At 32.7% G+C, this 24,942-nt stretch overlaps 1 protein-coding gene across 2 annotated transcripts in view; it reads right to left on the bottom strand.

Moving 5' to 3' along the window:
* LOC132758612 (ATP-dependent RNA helicase TDRD9-like) overlaps nt 1-24,942 on the bottom strand; it is a 78,713-nt gene that overhangs the window by 15,128 nt on the left and 38,643 nt on the right. For both annotated transcript variants that reach the window (XM_060750304.1, XM_060750305.1), the window contains exons 28-29: nt 24,610-24,680; nt 24,122-24,328 (exon numbers count right to left, since the gene is read on the bottom strand). In XM_060750304.1, the coding sequence (XP_060606287.1) occupies nt 24,122-24,328; nt 24,610-24,680 (278 nt within the window). The remainder of the gene's footprint in view (nt 1-24,121; nt 24,329-24,609; nt 24,681-24,942) is intronic.

Raw genomic sequence — 24,942 nt, 5'->3', positions numbered from 1 at the left:
GAGAATTTACAAGTACTGTTATTTGTAGAAAAAGAAGACTTGTAATGGCACTTGTGCTTGGAGACATTAGCTTTGAATGTAATGAACAAGGAAATAATTTTGGCACCCAATTCACTCACAAATGCTCTATTTATCAAGAAAAAATATTTCATATATATTTACATTCAATGGAAGGCAGTGGTTGTTTGGAGGGCTATATTTGTTTATATAGACTGAAATATTCTGAAATTTAAGCATCATGTGATTTGTCTGATCAACAGATATAACAAAGGAATAATATTGGTATAAGGACATCAAGGTGTTTTTATCGGAAATCCTTCTGATGAAAGTAAAATATTAATAACCCTCAAATTTGCCACTTTATTTTTGTCCATGATGCAACAAACCATGTGATTGGCCACCATGGTAAAATGCATTTTAACCCTGCTAAATTTATGTAATGGATTTGCCCTGCTCAGTGAATTTGGAACAGTCCATTCAAAAGTAAAAGTTTTACTAAATTTAAGCTAGCAACAGTACAGGGCCTGATAAGACAACATGATCAGCAGGGTAAGTGTTTTAATGAGTAGTTTAAATACAGAAAAGACTCAAATTATATTCACAGCAAAGAGCATTATAAATGTATTTATTTACAGTCCACCTGACACTGTTACAGTCAGATAGTGACTTTTGATTATTAATAATAATTCAGAAACAATTAAGAGGGCACCTCAATTTACAGGTCAGTTTTGTCACATAAAAGAATCAAAGATTGCTGGTGGAATTATCACCTGCTATGGTAATGGGTTGGTTATTTGAAGTCAACAACTGTAATTACTTGATCGATTAGGTCATGTCCCTATATATATGGGAGCGTTTTTTGTCAGTTTTCTCATATTTTAGCTGACAGCAAGTGTGTAATTGTTGCATATTCACATAACACTTCTGCCAACATGGTCATAAGAAAGTCAAGAAAGAACAAAGAGAAAATAATTTCAACTTTTTTTTAATAAACTATATAATCTAAATTCTACAAAAACATCAAATACATATATAAAACTATATACTATCAAACAAAACAAAATTTAATAATATCAATTTCCATTTTTTATTTTAAACTGGCAAACATAAAGAAAATTCATTAAAATTATGAAAGTTTTAAATTCTATTAAAATATATATATACCAAGTTAAATTTAATTCTTATAATTTATTGCATAATTTAAATTTTAATTAACTGTTGTTCTCGACACATTAATTTAAATGTAATTTATTGCTAGTTTAATATGCCAATCTTTCAGAATTTTTTTAAAGAATATTAATTAAAATTATCTTATTGAAAATAATGAATGCACTACAATTACCGTAACACTGATAAAGAACATTTGCATAACAACATCTTTCCTGCCGAAAACTTACAAATATGAATGAATTATACATCCTAAAATTACTGACAATGGTCAATGAAATGCTTTTTTTATTATTATCTCATAATATCTTTGCATAATGACACATATAAAAAGTGAACATTGAAAAAGTTTGAATTTATTTGAAATACAAATTAAAATAAAAGGAAAAAACTTTCAAACAAAACAAAACTAAACTAATCTACATACTAGAAAACAACATTTACTGAAGAATGTTATAAAATATTTTATACAAAAACAAATAAACAACAATAAAAACATTTTGAAACAAAAAATTACTTTTGCATACAAACAAGTGAACAATGAAAGAGTAAAATGTTTTGAATTGAATAAAAAATGCTATGAATAATAAGATTATGGTTAAATAATTTTCAATAAATTATTCCTCTTTTAATTTCTGAATTTTTCCTCTTTCTTATATTTCAGTAAAAATGTCTTTTTGAAACTGTTTAAAATATGCAAAATAAAAATTTCCAATCAAACAGGTTTTTATATTAAAGTTTTAGACTGATAAAACAAAATTAAAACATTATAAAGTACTCTATGATAAAAAAGAACTATAAAATTTAAAAACAAACAACAAACAGACAATAAACAATTTATCAAACAAAACATACAAAATGATAGAAACATTTTCTATTTGCCAAAGAGATAAATTTAGATAAACTGGAAACATATCAATTTTCTTTTTATTCCCTCGTGATCAACAGCTATTTACAAAGACCAGAACAATCATCAATTTAAATGAGTAGAAAATACTATTATAAGAAACAAACTTGAAACTATTATCATTATCAAACCAATATCTATATTTACAGCACTTTAGGCATAGCAGCAGCATTTTCAGCACTTTTTTTACATTACCCTAGCAGTAAGCACTTATTTATGAAGCACCTTTTCAGTACAAAAATAGCTCAATACATCACCATGGAAATACAGTTTGCTAAATCTACATTTCAATTTCAAAATTTGTTGCTATTACAGTTAATTAATTCAATGAATTGATCAAAATGAAAAATCTTTTCTCAATAGCAATGGTTACATATAAAGAAATGTAAATTATGATAAGATGATGAATAAACATGAGTCTATACAATAACATTTTATCAGATATGCAACATATTTTTCGTCAAACACATGCCACAAATCTCTATGCACATTTTCTCTAACAGGCAATTTCAATTCACTCAAAGGACCCGTGCATTGTAAAAAAGTTTTGTACCTGCTTCACACGATGTTTGAACAATGTAGATACCGATGATTTTATCAGTCCTACACACTTTGACCACACTTTCTTTGTAACCTTCATAGAAAATTGCTTTTCAACACATTTTTTAATGGCCTTGTATCTTTGTTTCCTAGCTAGAACAATTAAGTTCAAGTCCTTAAGTTCTTCCAAGGTGAACAGTCTGAACAAAAGATCTCTAGCAAGCACTGCAGGTGTTGTCTTACGACAGTTCTCAACAATCCAGTCATGAATTTCACCTTTATTGTTCAATGCATTGTCAAACATGTCATTCACTAAATCAGACTTTTTTGCTAAAGCCATCAGATAGGTTGACGAGATCCAACCTGAAATTACATATGGTTTCACATCTTTCAAACTGTCAATCAACTCAAAACTTGCTGCATCAGGGGAGATAAATCTATCACCAGCTTTCTTTTTCAGTTTATCTTTCACAGAAATATCCATCATTTTGATCAAATCATTCTCATTGTCACTATCACTGCTTCCTTCTGCTGAATTTCCAGAACTTTCATATCCATCTACAGATCTTCCTACCGAGGAACCATATCTGTCTCCATAGTAACAATCACTCTTACTTCCCTCCATCTCATTTTCATTTGGAAAGCAAGTTTGTGAATATGTGAATGGTTGGTCTTTAAATGTCTGAGAATATGCAGTGTCATATAGAGGGAGGATCACACCTGGATCTGATGGTGCAACACTAGGGAAGCTTTGTAATGGTACTGTTATCCCAGGTATCTCTGGGACATCATTTCTCGATTCGATAATCTCTTGTTGGTTCCCAAACACATAAGCATTTACATTTTCTGAACTGTGATGCAGAGCTGTAGCAATGTAGAAAGATTCATCACCTGACCAGCTTGGAAAGTTGGGAGCACCGTATACAGCATTATTGAAACAGTCTGTTGCATACTGGGTAGATTCAACACTAGGTGTGTAACTGTAAGACACACCACCTATATCAATCTCTTTCCACACTGTTGAATGGTTTTGCTCAAGAGTAGCAACACATGGCTCACTAACACAAATTGGTTCATAATAATCTATCATGTCTCCAGTATTCTCTATGTTATTCTCAACACATGTGTCTGATATAGATTGTTCAAGGTCCTTTTTCACACTCAAGTCTAATGGTCCAGGGGAAACATCTGATGGGCTTGGCGAATTGTAATCACTATGTTGGGGGTATAGGTGAGTTGGTCCATCTTGAGTGTACACAGGGAAAGTCTCAAGTTCACTAGAAACTACAGAAGTTTCTTCAGCTTCAGGTTCAGAGTTATAACTTATTGGCGACCACTGACGATCAGTAGACACGGAACTTGCAGGTGACCAGAATGTAAAGGAGTCACAGTATGCTGATGAGGAATTCAAAGAATCAGGATAGTCAACGGCAGACATGTAGCTCTGCTCTGAATTCTGGTTTTCATTACTTTCAGACATATTTCCCATTTCAGATTCAAAACTGTATTCACTATTATCGCAAGTACTGGTCTGTTCTTTCTCTTCTTTTATGTGAAATTTATCCATCTCACATGTTACTGGGAATTCAAAATGTTTATCAGTCAATGGGGTTTTGGGCAATTTTGGACTCGGTGCGTCAGAACTCTCATCATCACTCTCGAAAACAAGACGCCTGGGTCGTTTCGTAGTTCTCTTCTTAGTAACAAGGTTGGCAGCATAACTTTCACTTGTGTCAGTGGTATATACAGTATCTGTATCAAAGTCTGTGACATCATCAAGAATTGGAGACCAACAGATGTTTCTTGATGATACAATAGATGAGCTCAAACTCAGTGTGGGTGATTCAGAGCATGAAAGATCAGGTGAGTAACAAGGGTCCATAATACCAACTACAGACTTCCCTCTTATATATTCACTGTCATGAACGCCATCAAATGTCACAGTGTGTTTTAGTTCATCAGTCTGGTTTTCACTGCTTGTAACATCAACTTGAAGTGGCACTGATAAGTAAGAATTATGTGTAGCTTTTCTTTCATCTAGTTGTTTATACATTTCTGACCTACAACTTGTCAATTTATCAACAGAAAGAGTTCTCAGGGTTTCTGGATTATAGTACTTGGCATTGTTTAGCTGCTGACAGCTGTCGAGATCTAAAATGTCAGTGGAAGGTTCATACTCAATATTTTCAGTAACTTCTATAACTGAGCCACCAGATTGGACACTCCTATCCTCGAGCCTGGATAGGTCTATTTGCAATGGAGAAGGAGAAGACAAAATACTGTCATAGTCTGTAGGCACATTACCAGAATCAGTTTCAGGGGATTCATCACTTGGATCAGGTGTTGTAATATCATCACTATCATTCTCATTATTCAATCTTACATTCACAATGTCTTCAGCCATATCCATCAAATCATTAACAGACATTGAATGGTTACAAAACTCAGGAAATGTCTCATTTTGTCTGCTATCCTCACAACTATCCAAGCAATTTTCATTTTGATCAGTGGTGACAGTCTCCAAGTTTATATCACTGACCATATCTGCATTAACAGAGCTAACGGAATTATCAAATCCAATCAAGTTTCCTACCACTTCATTAACAAGTTCAGCTACCTCAGATTTTACACATTTCTCGTCACAACTCACATCTCCAACAGATATCAATGTGTCATTGAGAGTTGTCTGTGCCTTCTCAAGGACCAGTTTCTTCTTTCTACCGGATACATTCACTACCTCTGGTGTACACAGTTCGGAACAGTCCAACAACAACAACGGGCTTCCAATCCCAGATTTCTTATTTACAGTTTCAATGGCACTAATGTCAGCAATGCTCACTACACTTTGTTCATTTTCAGGCATGCCAGTGTTCACAGGTATGTCAAAGAAGGAGTCGGATGATTTTTCACTCACTATTTGTTCTCTACTTATGTGCGATTCTTTCCTATCATCTGGTTCAATTGCACTGATATTTGACAAACTTATTTCACTGCGGCTTTCAGACCATACTCCAGAAGTACCATCAGTAGTGTGTTCAATATCCATACTAATGTCACTATTGTTATCATCCATTGGAGTGTATAGCTGACTATAATGGCTTGGCTCCAATGACATTAGACGTTTTTTATTGGATCGTTTTCTTTTTACTCCAGTTTCAGGTGATGGAGAAGTCAGGTCATTTGGTGAGAATTCATTATCATCAAACAGTTTTTGACGGGGTTTAGTTATTGGATGTGTCAGTTTTGGGGTATTGCTTGGTGAAACAGTTGCACTCTTTTTTTGTGATATGCACTTGGGTATAGAATCTGGTGGTGGCATGATAGAACTGTCCTCTAGTTCATTGTTACCTGATGGGGTTTCAGCATTCTTCAATAAGTTGCTTGCACTTTTTTTGTTCACTGGCGACTTTATCATATAGAATATTTTTGGGTCAAAGGTCATAGCAGGTTTCATATCCATTTTAGCAGATGTTCTCATTGGAGATTGAGATTCAGACTGTCTGAATTCCTTCAAACTCATTCTTTCTTCTTCAGTATCAATTTCATTAAAGTCATATACATTATTCTCAGTATAGCTTTTCTCTTCTTCAACATCATTGGTCTTCACAACTTTATGAATTAACTGGGTATAACTCAAAGCAATCTCAGCTGCTGACTTAGCAGGTGTTGTAGGTGACTTTACACAGGTACCAAACTTATTTAATGCTCTGTCTATGGGTGATCCTAAATGATCACATGACTCTGATTCGGAACTTGCAGATGTTGTTTTCACACGCAATTTGATTGCTGATTTACCTCCACTTTTGTTCTCCCAGAATTTCTGAAGATGATTGAAATTATCTGAATTCCTCCTTGGTGTTGTCTTAGATAATGACACAAACTCTATCTCTAGCTTTCTCTTCGTGTTCTTCAAGTTCAATGAAGATGGTGATATGGATAGATTGTCACTTTTTGTCGTGGGTCCAAGTTCATTTTCTTCATTAAACAGAGTATCCACAGCATTGTCAGTGGAATCACTGGGTAGAAGTCCTGGTATGAGGAGATTTGTCTGACCTTTACTGACCTTCATGTAGTTCCGACCTTTCGGATCTGTTTTAGATGCCATGCTGGACTGCTATATCCAAACCTAAAAATAAATCAGTAGATTTAGATTTCAACAAATTTATGATGCATCTTCATGTTTATGTATATATGGATAACATGCTCATGATGATAGATACCAATGAAGATTAATTATGCATAGATTTTTCTCAAAAAATAATTTGCACATTTTCATCACACATGAAGTGCCTGAATATTACTTTTTATCACATTTCTATATCTGACCAACAGCCTAAGAATTGGCTAAAATATCTAATGTTTTTATCTTAAATAGACTATTAACAAAATTAAAGACTTATTTTATTTTTATTTTCTTCCTTTAGGACATTATAATTATATTCATGAAGCTCGATGTCCCTTTGCATGGAAAGACACCAGAATGACACATTAATACACCTGGGGCATAATTTGCATTTACCACTTCCACCCATGAACAGGCTCATTCAAACCAAGCTTGCAACATTTTAGCATTTGATGTTTGATGTCTTTATTAAAGGCCTATTATGCCTCAGAATTGCTCTTTTTATTTCTCAAAAGCCTTATATTTTAACCGTATTTTATATCTGTTGCCTTTTGGCAATTATATATTGATTAAGTATTTAATATTAAAGTCAAAATACTGCTTTGTTTACATAATTCTTTTTTTATGACATATTTCATTTATCGCTACTTTTTTCTTGTTACACCATTACTAAAACTTAATTCGTTCTGAAAGGTTTCCATTTCATCTACTTTTGTCAGAGACATATCTACATCTCTGCTTTTGTGAATAAATTTCTCAATGCAAACACTTCGCAAATCTGTATTTATTTTATAAGCAAATGCTTTGACAACTGCCTAATAAAATCTGCCAGGTGCTGTTTTTTGGTGTTTTTTTGGTATTATTTATTTTCATTTTATCAGGATTATTATTTACACTTAAATTTCATTGGTTTTTGATTAAGGAGGGTCATTAGTCTGTGAATAAATTATAGCATTTTTGTTAATTCTTAAATTTTATTGGTTAAAAATGGCAGTATTGGTGGAGTAATCTTTGATTGGTTTATTCTGAATGGTAGAAAATTATGTCTATAAAATAGTAGCAAAATTGATTGACAGTAAAAAAATAATTGCTCTACTTATATATCGTTATACACTATTTACAACTGCTGATAGTTTTGTTTAATTTACTTCATGAGCATTTTGTGAAAAATGGCTGTTTTCATTGAAAAGTCTCCCGTTACAAGTTCAAATTGCTATAATACTATAAAAACTGCTTCAACACTAATCAAACTTGGCACAAATGTTGACTGGACCATTGCCCTTGCAACAACATGCTCAGGCTTAAATTTTCTGTTACCATGGCAACGAGGGGACATCTCAAAATTGCCAAAAATCACTATTTTGCGTTGATCTTTTCCATCAAAATTGATTTCAAAGTGCTGCAACTTCTCAATGGATTGAGATAGAGTCAGATGCTTTTCACCATGGTTACACGTTACCTTATGATCTGGGGTCATTTATAGCCTCTCACAAGTCCAAAATTTTCTTGGCGATGAGGGGGACTCTGCCCCCCTTCAAACCCCCCAAACAGAACGGGGAACAAATACAAGTGTTGGGGGCCTAAATAAGGCATTTTTTCACAAAAAGGGGGGGGGGGGGTTGAAAAAGGCGTGTATGTCGTGTAATGGGTTAAGTGAAGTCATATCTCTTAAACGTAAAAGAGCATCTTATGATGTCAAATTTAAACTGACTGTAATCCAGTTTGCAAAAGAAAACTCTAATTGCTCATCTGAGAAAAAGTTTGGGATAACAGAAAAAATGGTGCGTGATTGGAGATCAAAAGAACAGAAGTTATGTGACGCATCATCTAAGTCAGTTAAGAAGCTAAGAACTGTTCTCTCACCTTGTGAGAATTAGAAAATAAGTTAAAACAATGGATCATTGAGCACAGAGAAAATGGATATATAGTGCCACAATTCGTCTTAGAGCACTTCAACTTTCAAAGGAATTTGTTTACACTGACTTTAAGGCATCAAATGGGTGGTGTACCCGTTTCCTCAATGGTCATGGACTGACATTGAGGCACCTCACTCACATTGAGCAGAAACTGCCTAGTGATGTGGACGATAAAGTGACTTCATTCCAGAAATTTGTCATTGATCTTAGAAAAAGAAACAAATTTGAACTAGGGTGTATTGGAAATATGGACAGAACGCCAATGTTTTTTTACATTGGTGGAAATCAGACAGTTGATTTTAAGGGGGCAAGTTCAGTATCAGTAAAGACAACAGGGGCAGAAATCTCATATTACGGTAGTGCTATCCTGTTTAGCAGATGGTACCAAACTGCTATTGTGTTCAAAAGGAAAACTATGCCAAAAGAACAGTTACCTAAGGATATTGTAGTGTATGTTCAAGAAAAGGGATGGGTGGATAAAAAAGTCCTAATGAAATGGTTAAACGATGTATGGTTTAATCAACCTGGAGCACTTCTAAATAAAAAGTCTTTACTTATATGGGATATGTTCCATGCTCACTTGTTGGAAAGTGTAAAAAACAACCTGAAGCAAAGAAGGACTTATCAAGCTGTTATTCCTGGTGGATGTACTTCTATACTTCAGCCCTTGGATGTGTGTCTTAACAAACACATGAGAGAAGTGGAATAAGTGGATGGTTGAAGGGCCAAAACAGCTGACTAAAGCAGGCAATTTGAAACGACCTGAAATTTCCACAGTATGCCAGTGGGGTGAAATTCTGAAAGAAATGGTTATGAAATCTTTCCTCAAGTGTGGAATTTCAAATTCATTAGATGGAAGTGAAGATGATGAACTCTTCTCTGAATTTCTTGCTAGTAACAAGCAAGATGTTATGCCTGAAAATGAGGAAAATGACTAGGACACAGATATTTACGCTGACACTTAAACTGAATGCCAGTTAAATGAACTCTTTGGTGAAAGTGACCAAGTGAAAGAGTTTGAAGGCATCTAAACAAAAAATTATAGAAATATATGTACTGTTAAAATGAGGCACACATAGTCTTTCAGTGAGAAATGAAATATATACAGTTGACTAAGTTGGTTTTTTTTGAGGGCACAGATTCATATCAACGAACTTTAGAACTTGTATCATTTTTATATCATATGTTACTTTTGCAGTTTTACATTGAAAATGAAATAAAAAATTTAAAAAAAAATAGAGAGAAAAGAGATGATGAAATAAACAAGAGTGATCAGTAATCACATGTGTCGCCTCATGATGGCCAATTTCATGTTGAGACAAATTTTGTGACAGACGGACAGACAGACGCACAACTAGACTTGGTACTGATCATTCCTGTAAAGTTTGGATAAAATTGCACCAGTAGTTTATGAGGAGTAGTCCGGACAAGCTTATGCGTATCTGGCAACACACAGAAAAAAACACCTTTTTATCAAAGGGCCATAACTCGGCCAAAAATCATTCATCCAGAAAACCCGTGCAATATGCGCAAGGACTTGAGCTACAGATCAATCCTGTAAAGTTTCATTGAAATTGCATTAGTGGTATAAGAGAAGTAGTCCGGACAAACTTTAAAAATGAAAATTATTAAAGGGCCATAACTCTTGACAAAAATCATTGAACCTGAAAATGCTGACAATATGCACAACTAGACTTGGTACTGATCATTCCTGTTAAGTTTGGATGAAATTGCACCAGTAGTTTATGAGGAGTAGTCCGGACAAGCTTTTGTGTATCTGGCAACACACAGAAAAAAACACCTTTTTATCAAAGGGCCATAACTCGGCCAAATATCATTCAACCGGAAAACCCGTGCAATATGCGCAAAGACTTGAGCTACAGATCAATCCTGTAAAATTGCACCAGTAGTTTATGAAGAGTAGTCCGGACAAGTTGTGACGGACGGACGGACGGACGGACAGACTGACGGAGAAGTGATCCCTATATGTCGCAACTACTCTCATGATTTTTAACAATTTTCCATCAAAACTGAGCTACAGTACTATTTTCTCCCTGTTAAAAAAACCTACCCGTCTTATAAGAGGGTCTAAGCTAAAAATGCCTATTTTGAGTCAAAATTAGGGCCCCCGTCTTATAAGCAATCCGTCTTATAGGTGAGTAAATATGGTACACAACAGATCAAATGGAGGACTCTCTGATAGATTTTTAAGCACTGCACTTCAAGTCAATGAAACTTACATACCAAATTAGGAGTCAATCAAACTAATAATGACCAAGTAATGTTCTGGACAAGCCTATTAAATAAGACAAGAGGGCCATATTTGATCAGTGTGACCTAGTTTTTGACCCCAGGTGAGTCATATTTTAACTTGACCTAGAAATCATCAAAAACTTTCAGACAAATTTCCAAGATATATTTGGATCAAAACAGTAGCCAATAGAGTGTTAATCTGATTTTTCTATTTTTAGCTCCTGTGACCTAGTTTTTCACCCCAGATGACCCATGTTCGAACTCATCCGAGCAATTACCTAGACAAGCATCCTGACCAAGTTTGATGATAATTGAGTCGAAAATGTGACCACTAGAGTGTTAACAAGGTTTTTCTATTTTTAGCTCCTGTGACCTAATTTTTCATCCAAGATGACCCATGTTCAAACTCATCCGAGCAATTACCTAGACAAGCATCCTGACCAAGTTTGATGATAATTGAGTCAAAAATGTGACCACTAGAGTGTTAACAAGGTTTTTCTATTTTTAGCTCCTGTGACCTAGTTTTTCATCCCAGATGACCCATGTTCGAACTCATCTGAGCTATTACCTAGGCAAGTATCCTGACAAAGTTTAATGACGGTTGAGGCAAAATGTGGCCACTAGAGTGTTAGGATTTTTCTATTTTTAGCTCCTGTGACCTAGTTTTTCATCAGAGATGACCCATGTTAAAACTCATCCAAGCTATTACCTAGATAAGCATCCTGACAAAATTTGATGATGATTGAGGCAAAAATGTGACCGCTAGAATGTTAACGAACAAGTGTGGACGGACGAAGTATGAAGTGAATAGGTTTTAAAGTGTAGGAGAATTGGCTGAGACAAAAATGAAATATGAAAATTAACGAAAATAACTCAAAAATAAGAAGTGCAGAGTACCAATTTTTTTGCACTGCACTTCTTCTTAATAAGATCTATTATCATACGAAGTTTCAAGTCCATAGCTGTTATAGTTTGGGAGAAATGGCCTTGACAAATATTAAGTATGAAAATAAATGAAGGGCAACTCAAAAATCATGAAGTACAGAGTACTGGTTTTTGAACACTGCTCTTTATCTCAATGAGATCTATTTCAAGTCCAAAGCTTTTAAAATTAATTAGGAATGTCCCGTACAAAAATATTTTAAAAATTAACAAAGGTCAATATCTCAAAAATAAAGAACTGCAGAGTAACGATTCATGTGCAGAGCAATGACGACAAAAGTCCCTTTTTCAAGGCTCAAGGACACAGTTGCCAATACAATCCACTGTTTTGTCAATCTATTGACTAGGTCAAATAAGACACAAGTTGAAAATCTAATTACTAAGTCAAGGGCAGAAACTTAACAAATACTAATCAAATCCACAGTCAATTCTTCAGGTGCATAACTACATATGCTAAAAACATTCTTGTAATCTTCTAGGACTACAGGTCAAACAATTTTTGAGCTATAAATGAACAAATTGAAAATTGCAAAGTCAAGGGAAATAACTGAAAAAACAATCGCAAAACCTCAGGTGTTCAGCTTAACATGTTGATCAATATTCCTCTAAAGTTGGTCGATTCTAACTACACATAACTAAAAATTTTGGAATGGTTTATACCTAGTCAAACGCAATCACTCTACAAATTTTTAATAAATCAACAAGCAAACATCCATGTGCACAGCTCAAGGTCAATTATTTTTTGGAGCACACAAATTAGGAGTTGAAAACTGAAAAAATTTACTAAGTCAAGAATAATAACTCTACAAATACTGAATAAACACATTATCAGCACCACCCCCCCCCCCCCCCAGGTACACAACTACACCTGCTGACCATCATTTCTTTCTGTAAAGTTTCTTGACTCTAGGTCAAATACTTTTTTGAGCTATGAGCAACACAAGTTGAAAATTGCATATTTTTACTAAGTCAAGGGCAATAACTACAAATACTCAGTATACTCACAAGCAAAACCTAGGTGCATAACTACATATGCTGACCAACATTCTGGAAAACTTTCCTGACTCTTGGCCAAATACTTTTTGAGCTACATGCAACACAAATTTAAATTGTAAAGGGCAATATATCTGACAAAATGAATTAAACCACAAGCAAACACCAGACCTGTGCACAACAACACATTCCTGCTTAATCTAATGACTCTAGGTCAAATGAATTTTTAGCTATACGCGGCTCAAATGGAAAACTGCCAGTTTTTTTTACCAAGTCAATAACTCTATACTAAAATACTAAATAAATCCATAAGCCAAACCCCTGGTGCACAACTACACATGAGACCAAATTTTACACAAAATTGACAGTTTTCTTACCATTTTTCAAACAGTTTTCGGCGTAAAACGATAAATTTTATATCAGCTTAAAGGAAAAAATTATTTCTGTCGAATGCTGTAGAATTTAAGATATTTTCCGCCAATGGCGTTGAAATACCCGTAACAGTTGCCAAGGATACACAAACGTCATGTTCAAAAATGGGCTTTGATGGTCAACTTTGACGCCATGTGTACAAAAATTGGCTATAACTATTGAAATAAAATCAACTGAACCTAATCAGAAATATGGTCAACTTTTTGCATGTCAATTTTCAAGACGCTACTCAAAAGTTCGCAAAGTGTCACGTACTACCCATGTCGGTTTTGGTAGGGAATGTAAATTTTTAAATCTTATTTTAAAAAAAATATTATTTAAATCAAATTCTATGGAGGCAATGACAGTACGGACCCCGAACATGTACCATTCATGTCCAAATGTTATTATCTACAAAAAGGTGATCCATAAATTTTGAATTTGGTAATTCGCTGAATGGTATGTATGCAAGTCGATTTTGTAAAGTTGTCCATTTTGATGCAAGGAGATGTCCTTAAAATGTTTTGTCCTTTTAACTCTGGTGGCCATCTTGTTCAGCAGACCAGAAACATTGGTTCAATTTTTTTAGGGGACCACCTAAGGACTGTTCCTGTATAGAATTGCATCACTATTGCATTGGCCAAGAGGTTAAGGCGGAGATGTTGTTGAAGCAAAAAACAAAATATGATGGTTACAGGCTGATTTCAATAACTCATCTAAGTGCTCTTGTGAGCTAAAATAAGATCAGTTTCACCAAATTATTTTTATTATTTATTTAAAACTAGAAATATGTCCATAGGACACAGGTGCCCCAAAACTCCACTGTTTTGTAAATCTTGTGACACTAGGTCAAATATTTTTTGGGCTACATGTGCCACAGGTTGAAAACTAGAAAAATCTTTTACTAAGAAAAGGGCAAGAACTTTACAAATACTGAATAAATCCACAACCAAACCTCAAGGTGCATAAGTACACATGCTGACCAACATTCTTGTAAACTTTCAGGCCTACAGGTCAAATACTTTTTGAGCTATGCATAAACAAGTTGAAAATTTCAAATTTATACTAAGTCAAGGGCAATAACTCTAACAAAACTGAAAACAAATCAACTTGCAAAATACCAGGTGCATAGCTTCAAAGTGATAATGATCATTATTCCTGTAAAGTTGGCTGATTCTAACTCAAGCACTCAAGGAACAAATAACACAACATAATGAAACGTTTTTACTAAGTCAAGCGCAATAACTCTACAAATAAATCCACAAGCAAAACCCAAGGTGCACAACCGGACCCTGCACAACTACACATGCTGACCATTATTCCTGTTAAGTTTCAGGACTTTAGGTTAAATACATTTTGAACTACACACCACACAATTGAAAATTGCTAATTTCCGCTAAGTTAAGAGCAATAACTCTGACAAAACACATAAATTCACAAGTGAAACCCCAGGTGCATAACTTCACATGCTGATCAACATTCCTGTAAAGTTTCATGACCCTATGTCAAATACTTGAGCTACTTGAGACACATGTTGAAAATTGCAAATTTTTACTAAGTCAAGAACAATAACTCTACAAGCACTAAATAAATCCACACAAAAACACCCAGGTGCACAACATTCATGACTCTAGGCCAAATACTTTTTTAGCTATGTGTGACACAAAATGAATACGGACAGAAGGACAGTGGACGGACGGACAATGGTAAATCTAAATCCCCCCCCCACCGTGACTTTTAACAGATTTTACAAAACTAACAGCTAACACAAGACCTAGATATGTTACGCTTTAGGCATTGATTGTAAGATTTTTGTAACTATATTTTTTAGACAATTGTAAATTCAAGCAATTTCATCAAGCACAACAAAATAATATTTCATAAATAAGAATGTCAGTAAGCAAGTTTCTATATAATCATGTCACGTGTTTCTTTGATAATCACAGATGTAACAGAGAAAATTAAAAAATACCACAATTACACATATATGCCTATTGGCAAATATGCTAGCGTCAAGATTCACAAGCTTAAACAGCAATGAAAAGTTTTTCATAACACTTTGTTATGTTCTTTTCTATATTCAATGTCAGTTTTTCATTACTTATAAAATTTATTTACTGTAACAATATCAGGTACTAAAATTAGCTTGAAATGAAGAATTGAACCCTTACTTTCTTAATTTAGAAAATTTGAGGCACACATAAATTTTACAATAAATAAAATTAACTGAACTAGAGATGACGGTTACTAAGGTGCAAGAAAGAGAAACTACTGTAATAATTTATATATTAAAATAATCAAAACAATTCCGTGGTTATCTATTTCCAAACAAAGTTTTAAACAAAATTTAAAATTAGATATAACAATGGAGATCAATACAAATATGTCACCAGAGTCGATGTTATTGCCTCCATCACATTTTAAACTTCACAATTAATTTATTCTAAGTTTCAGATCAATCTATGTCATAATGAACCAATATTATTTTTAAATTTAAACATGAGGGTCATAATAACAGGATCACATTCTTTATTTGAAACTTAGAGCTAAACATAAGAAAAGTCTACAGTTCTGCAATTCTCAAAGCTTTCATTTGTCTTACAGTGTTCAATATAGAACCCAGTCAATTTTGAGGAATTCATCTATCAAAAGGTTGAGTGAATTTTAGTCAATTAATAAATTAAGAAAGTAAATCTTTATTTTCGGACCATAGCCCAGACAACTTTAAGCAAAGGGGAGTAGTAATTTTCAACTTTGGATCAGAAGACGAAGACAAATTTAATTCAATTATTAAGCAAATGTTAAAATATAAACTTTGGACCAGAAAATGCAGACAGATTTAATTCAATTATTCAGCAAAAGGGAAGAAATTTAAACTTTGGACTAGAAGACGCAGACAAATTTAATTCAATTATTCAGCAAAAGGGAAGAAATTTAAACTTTGGATCAGAACACCAAGACAATTTTTTAAAATTTAATTCTATTATCAAGCAAAAGGGGACCAGAATATGCATAAAAATTTAATTCAATTATTAAGCAAAAGGGAAGAAAAATTAATCTTGGGACCAGAACACACACACAAATTTAATTCAATTATTAAGCAAAAGGGAAGTAATTTAAACTTTGGACTAGAAGACGCAAACAAATTTAATTCAATTATTAGCAAAATGGAGTAATTCAAACATTGGACCAAAAATGGAGACAAAATTTAATTCAATTATTGAGCAAAAAGGGAGTAATTCAAACTTTGGACTTGAAGATGCAGACAAATTTAATTCAATTATTAAGCAAGGGAAGTAATTCAAACTTTGGACCAGAAGACGCAGACAAATTTAATTCAATTATTCAGCAAAAGGGAAGTAATTTAAACTTTGGACTAGAAGACGCAAACAAATTTAATTCAATTATTAGCAAAATGGAGTAATTCAAACATTGGACCAAAAATGGAGACAAAATTTAATTCAATTATTCAGCAAAAGGGAAGTAATTCAAACTTTGGACTAGAAGACGCAGACAAATTTAATTCAATTATTCAGCAAAAGGGAAGTAATTCAAACTTTGGACTAGAAGACGCAGACAAATTTAATTCAATTATTCAGCAAAAGGGAAGAAATTTAAACTTTGGACTAGAAGACGCAGACAAATTTAATTCAATTATTAAGCAAAAGGGAAGTAATTTTAACTTTGGATCAGAACACGTAGACAATTTTTTAAAATTTAATTCTATTATCAAGCAAAAGGGAAGAAAATTAATCTTTGGACCAGAATATGCATAAAAATTTAATTCAATTATTAAGCAAAAGGGAAGAAAATTAATCTTTGGACCAGAACACACACACAAATTTAATTCAATTATTAAGCAAAAGGGAAGTAATTTAAACTTTGGACTAGAAGACGCAGACAAATTTAAGTCAATTATTAGCAAAATGGAGTAATTCAAACATTGGACCAAAAATGCAGACAAATTTAATTCAATTATTCAGTTAAAGGGGGTAATTTAATCTTTGGACCAGAATACACACAAATATTCAATACAATTATTAAGCAAAAGGGAAGTAAATTTAACTTTGGACCTGAAAACACAGACAAATTTAATTCAATTATCAAGCAAAAGGGAAGCAGGGCTCGAGCTAGTGGGCGATTCGGGCGAAAAAGTCGCCAAATTCCGTCTGACTTCGCCGACATCCTACATGAAAGCGAAGATGAAGTCGCCCGATTTTATTGATCCATTATTGAAAATTACCAACAATAACAATAACTGTGAATAACATGTTGTGTGTGTTTGCTTTGTTTACCCTTGCCGCTGGAAAAAGGGACTGTCATGCATCTCAATCAACGCGAAATGTCATTAATCCGTATGTCATAAAAGTCTAATTAACAGACACTCGAGGAACAATAAGACTCCGCCCACGGCGAGATTACCCATATGTGCGAGAAACCAATCGTAATTCACGTTTTAATCGAGGCGACATTATTAAACCAATCATTAAATCCCTAACATACAACTACCCGTAACAATTATTTATGATGGACGGATCAAACGTCAATTAAATTTTCACTATCGAATGATTGTCAGAATTAAGAGGACCGCTTGACATATAACTGTTATGGTAATTTTAAATGAAAGTTATGATAACCTTTTTTGTCGACGAGTTAAATTTGATAAAATTGACGGCGTATTACACTGTATTTATTACAAATGAAGTTAAAACTTATTTTTGATTGTACAATGATGCTATTATCTACATTTATGCAGATCGTTTCTTTCGTTATCTACTTTCATTTTCTTTACAACATAAGTGAATATGAATATAATGTCCGGCGCAAGCTTTTTAATAGTAAATCAGAAGGGAATAACTGTTAATCCACCCATGATTTGATCCATGATAGGAATCAACTATGGCTTTTTTATCTTCATTTAATGCAATGGTTGCATTACATGATACTCATTCTTATTACTTGCTTCAAACTACTTTTGAATTAAAATTGAATATTCTGTTGTAACACAGATCCAATTCATTTAATAAGATATGTACAGTGAGTCAACATAATTGCGATATTTTACATACAACAAACATCGATAAATGAATCTCCTCACTTCTCCCTAAAGTCTCCCCATTTCTCCCTAAAGCAGCTGGAGGGAGAAGTGACTTCTCCCTAAATTTTGAACCTAGCTTGAGCCCTGGGAAGTAATTTAAACTTTGAGCCAGAAGATGCAGACAAATTTAATTCAATTATCAAGCTAAAGGGAAGTCATTTAAACTCTGGACCAGAACAAGCAGACAAATTTAATTCAATTATTAAGCAAAATGGAGTCATTCAAACATTGGATCAAAAATGCAAACAAATTTAATTCAATTATTTAGCAAGGGAAGTAATTTTAAACTTTGGACCAGAAGATGCAGACAAATTTAATTCAATTAATAAAGCAAAGGGGAGTAATTTTGGACCAGAAAACACTGACAAATTTAAGGTGACAACAGACACTTTCCGTGGTAATCACATAAATGTCATTTAAACCAACTTATTTTAGTAATAATTGTTATTTATTTAATCTTTGTGCATTAAATGTCGTTGATCATCATAAAAAATAACATATTTGAAAAAAATGTCTTTGTAAATGATTGATTTTTAATAAAAATCCTAAAATTTTAAATCGTCATATCAAAGTCAATTTTTTTTATTTTTTTTGTCATCAAACTTTTGGAAAATAAACATACTTATCTGGGGAACCGTGTTTCAAATTTTGTCTATCTTTTCTAAAAAAAATATTACGTAACGTCAAACATTTTATGCGACTTTTTTTCACCATACATATTACGTAATTAAAGATAATTAAGTCGCTGATTGAGCAAACAAAAATCCCTGACACGGTTCCCTCCGTAAATGAATTCCCTTTCATGTGCTTTAAACCGCATGTTAATTGCTTGATTATTAAAAAAGTTATGCCGATTCAAAGTTAGTCCGATCCGCATCAAACGAAGTGTCATAAATTGGCTGTTCTCTCTCGGACCCCTACGTTTCACGCTAAAATAATTACATAATACACAAATATCGCACCAGAGAGGGTCACAAGTTGCGGTAACATACACTAAACAACATTTTATGACCCAGTGACATCTGACCAATTAAAAAAAGTTGCTGATTAATATCAGTTTATAACAGAAATTTCTTCACATCTTAACGTGATTTACCGTTAGTCTGGTATCGGTTGCACATGTCACGTGACTTTCGGTAAAATTTGAGGCACTCGGTGGGGGGAAATGGGACGTATTTGTGCACCGCTAGCGGGGTATTTAATTGTTTCACATTTGAAGTTTATTATTATTATCATCAGCATTATTATTATATTATACCAGTGTCACTCTATCTGTGTACTCGTGTATGAAATTCCGTTAAAATATAAATTAAAATAACAAAAAAACTGAGCTTCTGACAGTATTTTAAAGTCCATGGTAGATGTACAAATAAGAACGGGATTTTATATATTTTTTCCTCCAAATTGATATAAATGCTTCACATATTTTAATAGAAATAAAAGGTATCACTCGATCATTGTGATCTGACCTTCTTGACTATCATGAAAATCATCTATGCACGGCATAGAGATCCAGTTTCTACTGGGATATACAATAAATTCCAAACTTTCTCCCAGGTTTATTAGTACTGTGTTCGATTTACTAGCGAACAATTTATTCAAAGCATTCACTGATAATTTATTTTACTATCTTTTTTTATTGATTCATAGAGAAATAATCATCCTTAGACAACCTAAAATGGTTTAGAAATTTTGTCAGGGAGACCTTACACAAGTCATATAGGCGTTCACATAAAAAATGTTGTCTGTTTTTGTTGTTGTTTTACTTGACATTGTTAGAAAACGAGGTTGAATGTAAAGCAAGCCCTTGAATCCGTACCAAAGTCCATAAACTCAATGTAATATCTATCAGATTAACGGGACAGACAAATTATTTTCACACATTATGGATATTTTAGCAACTATATTTTTAATCAACCCCGTGGTCGTGCGATTTGTCGCTATGCTTAATTATTTATGTTTCATACATTATGTTACGTACATTGGCCGACAATTTCTTATTTTATAAAAAAGGCTAAATAAAAGGTAGACGATATTCATAAAAGATGTACGGTATTTGTACGATACATGAATTACGAGTAGTATGGACCAGTATGGACCGGTAATTCACGCATATATGGAACTACCGATTTCCCTCATTGATGCCTCAACAGGGGGCGGTGCGTTATCGGTAATTGACAGGTTACGCCATAGCAGATAAAAATAGTACAGGTACCGTTTTAAAACGTTTAAAAACACATTTTTTGGACTAACTGCTTCCAAAATTAAAACACGAATGTGTTCAGAAAAGGTTGATAAATATACTAAGCAAAAAATCTCATTTTAGGTATTTTCAGTGATAATTGACTCCGTTGTCACCTTAATTTAATTATTAAAGGAACTACACCGAGGTTTTAAAATCCTTAAAACATAACATTTGAATTTCGTACATACATGTAGACCAGCTAGCACTTAAAACAGAGCGCTTTGCAAAAGATAATTAAGAAATATACTGATAAAAAATTGACAATCGTATTTTTGCAATATTCTTAGCCCTGATATGAGTGAAAAGCATTCCAACGCTTTTCAAATTTTGTTCATTTTTCACAATATGAATAATTATTTTGGCAAAATGGATGGCCAAATGATCTGGAACTTTGCTCACAAGTTATTTACTAGATATTTATCAAATGGAACAGAAATCTTGTTCAGGTATCTTTATCAATGTATTTTCCTTCAAGTTTAGTACTGTGATGCCAAATAAAACCTCAGTGGACTCCCTTTAAGCAAATGGGGGTTAATTTAAACTTTGGACCAGAAGAAGCAGACAAATTTAATTCAATTATAAAGCTAAGGGGAGTAATTTAAACTTAGAAGCAGAAGATGCAGACAAACTAATTCAATTATTAAGCAAATGGAGTAATATAAACTTTGGACCAGAAAATGCAGAATTGCAAAGCTAAGGGGAGTAATTTCGATCTTTAAAGAAGAAAATGCAGATAAATTTAATTCAATTATTAAGCAAATGTAAAAATATAAACTTTGGACCAGAAAATGCAGACAGATTTAATTCAATTACAAAGCTAAGGGGAGTAATTTCGATCTTTAAAGAAGAAAATGCAGATAAATTTAATTCAATTATTAAGCAAATGTAAAAATATAAACTTTGGACCAGAAAATGCAGACAGATTTAATTCAATTATTTAGCAAATCAGAGTAATTTATTCATTAAAATAAATGCATGTACAATATATTTTCAGATAGATTTCTTTTAAAATAAAAAATGGTGTTTCAATATCTATTTAACAGTTTCTTCTCTTATTTTAAGTATTTTTTACTTGAAAAATAAAAACAATTATCTCATTTTTTGGTATATATTGGAAACAATTATCTTACATTAAAATCTAATTTTTGTATGACCTGTAGAAAAATTACAACACTTCCTGATCAATGCTAACTTTTACTCCGCATAATAAGTGTAATGCAATCCTAATATGAATTCTGACATGTTGATTTAAGCACTTTCAATATCAAAATTATATTAATCAAATTTTTACTGATAGCTTCAATGAACTAGCCAGCTTCAATGAACTAGCCAGGTACTAAAATGGTGGCACTCAAAAAACATTTTTTACTTTTTTGTAATACAACAAATCAAAGATTAACACCTTGTCAGCAACCAAATATATGCCCATGCATCAGTGCAAACCAAGATCAGCTGGCACATCCCCACAGCCTGATCAAGGTCTATCTGCACTGCCCACTACTCAGTATACCATTTATTATCTTCCATTAAGTAATAAATGGTTTTATCCAGATTTAAAAAAATGGACAAGTCCATTTAAGATATTTAGTGTGGAAAGTTTAATGTTTTTTGTTGTTTTTTTGTTGTTTTATTTTGAACAAAGTACAATATGAAATACATAACAACTATCCTCATAATCATGAAAGCTTCAATAAATTTTTTTACTATATTTTTGGCACGTGGCACATCAAATCTTTTCTTAAAATCTCCTTTATGTATTCAATACAAAGTTTTCCTACTGTGTCTATAAGCTTATAGTTCCCTGCTCAATCAAAATAAAATAAATTCTGTATAATCCAATGTTTTCCATATACATAATTAAGTATAACAATATAAAATTCAATTCAACGCAAATGCCTGAAAAAAAAAAGAAAGAGAAGAATATACAAATAAAATATCACTTACTAAATACAGTGTTCTTGATCTTGTCCGTGAATTTCAGCCACACAATAATTGCACAATTTCGTTAGCACAATATGATATAATGACAAAATCAGAAAAATATCTTTATTTATAGAGAAAATTTTAAAACACCACCCACATCTTACGGGCTTTGCAAGTTTGCATTTTTATCACTTTCAACCAATCAGCATTGGATTCTGATAATATGCAAATTACAAAGGGGCCAATATGCAAATTAGGTAAGGGCTACCTAAGAACTTTTATGGCACTTCGTGTATTCCACTGATATGTCAGAAATAAACACCTTCAAACAAGGGATTAAAACCTTCAAACAAAATGAAAATTATGATCACCACAGGGGGTTGTCTTTAATTAGGATGCCTAATGGAAATATTACATCATCAAAGAAATTCCATAATTTGCATAATCTTACACATTCTCAATCTTTTGTTTTTAATTGTAAAATATTAAATAAATTTTTTTTTTTACAAATTTCAACAAATAATTTCACTTAATTATGAAAAAATAAACTTTCAACACTTCTTTTTTACATATTTATCAAAAAGTTACAAAATTCAAGTAGAAACTTTTCTTTAAAATAATTTTGGCATTATAATTAAATTTAAAGATAATTTCTTTACTATCGATGGATTTTTTTTTTTTTTTTAGAAAATATTTATTGTCTTTTTGCTTTATCAAGCAGCCAGTGTCTCTTTTTTAATTATCAGCAACTTGAATGATAAGACATTGATAAAGATACCTGGTCAATCAATATATTTAGAACCGAATTAAGGTAAATTCGGATGAACATGTGCAAAATTAATTTAGACAGGTGTTATAATTATATACCTAGGTGTGAAATGATGACACTGTGCAAAATGTCAGAGAAAATAACACAAGTAGAAGATAGACACACAGTGACATCTTTAACTTCTTATTTGTGTTATATTTTCTTTCTATCATGATAAATTAGGTTTTTTTTATTTGTTTGTTTTTCCCCTTGGTAACCTGTTATGAATAACAAAATATATGTTTGGGAACAGATCCACACAGCCTCCCACCATTTTTTCTTTTTTCAGAAAAAAAAATCTGGTAAATTTTTGGTCCAGATATACTTGCCTCTAAATTTTGATTTTTTTATGTAGTATATTTTATTGGAAATAAAATCCTTTTAACATAAAAGAGAATGATGTGTCAAGAAAAACATAAGTTTTAAAATTACCATAATGTAACAATTAAATCTAAGTGTGATTTCAAAAATAACCAAAATTGGGTTTCCTTTACATTTTTTAAGATATGTTATGCATCACATTAAAATATATTAAACATGTTCTATTTTTTAAATACATGACACACTTCATATTCTCCACCACAAAGGTGCATTTATGGTCAGTGAAATCTTCCTTGCGGGACTGTTGATTATATTAGTTTTTTTTAACCGTTTTATTCACATCAGGAAATTCTTATCAAAGGGGAACTTTTGTACGCCATTTCTCATTTCAGAGAATTGGTATACCAGTAAACTGGAAATTTTAAATCTGGAAAGAAAATCAAATATTAGTATTTAAATGTTCCCTATATTTACCTGAATTCTGCTACAGGTGTGAACATGAGTAAAATGAGCGCTGGAAGACCAGGTATGGATGGCATAATTGTTGAATCTCGTGCCACCACCGAGGAACCATTTGGGTTCAAGCCCACAAATCCGGCTACCATCATTCTCTGGTGCGGATCGTGTGGCTCATCATCTATGCTGATAGAATTTACACTGTCTTGCTCTATCTTTGTTGCCCTATGTGAAGATTAAAATATTATTTCAACACTCTAACCTTTAACCTGTTGAATAACTGTAATTCAACTAATATCCCTCACAGGACAAAAACTTACAAAATGGTAACAGCAATTGATTTGATTGATTCCTTAAATTTCTTTTGAAAAATATACAAGGTGATTATCTTTATGACTTAAACTGAAACATGTTGTTTTTCTCCCCAAAAAATATTGAATATATGTATTAATAGGTATCCAGACTTCTAAGTTATTGAATATTTTGAAGGATATTGCAAGGTTTACCTGAGACGTCCAACATTTGTCATGTTGAAGAAACTCATCTCATATGGATTTGTTGGCCCATTTAAATGCACCTGCAAATTTAGATAATATTATTATACAATATTTAAAGTATTCTGTATATGCTATAACAAGCTAGAACAACCCCCATCATACAGCAAATCCCCACCCAATACCTCCGTCCGCTTCATCAGTAGGGCTTTACTTTGTTGTGCTAGGGGAGGGGGTATAATATGAAAAGTAATATATAAAATGCAATAAATAAGAAGCTAAGATTCAAGTACTAATTTTCATTTCAAATTGAACATTGTTATACTTAAAAATGAGCAAATGTTT

Source organism: Ruditapes philippinarum, unplaced genomic scaffold (genome assembly GCF_026571515.1).
Source record: "Ruditapes philippinarum isolate M1 unplaced genomic scaffold, ASM2657151v2 ctg1417_1_1_1_1, whole genome shotgun sequence".
Taxonomy (NCBI): Eukaryota; Metazoa; Mollusca; class Bivalvia; order Venerida; family Veneridae; genus Ruditapes; species Ruditapes philippinarum.
Note: the sequence above shows the minus strand (reverse complement) of the source record. Positions and strands in the feature narration are given on the sequence as shown.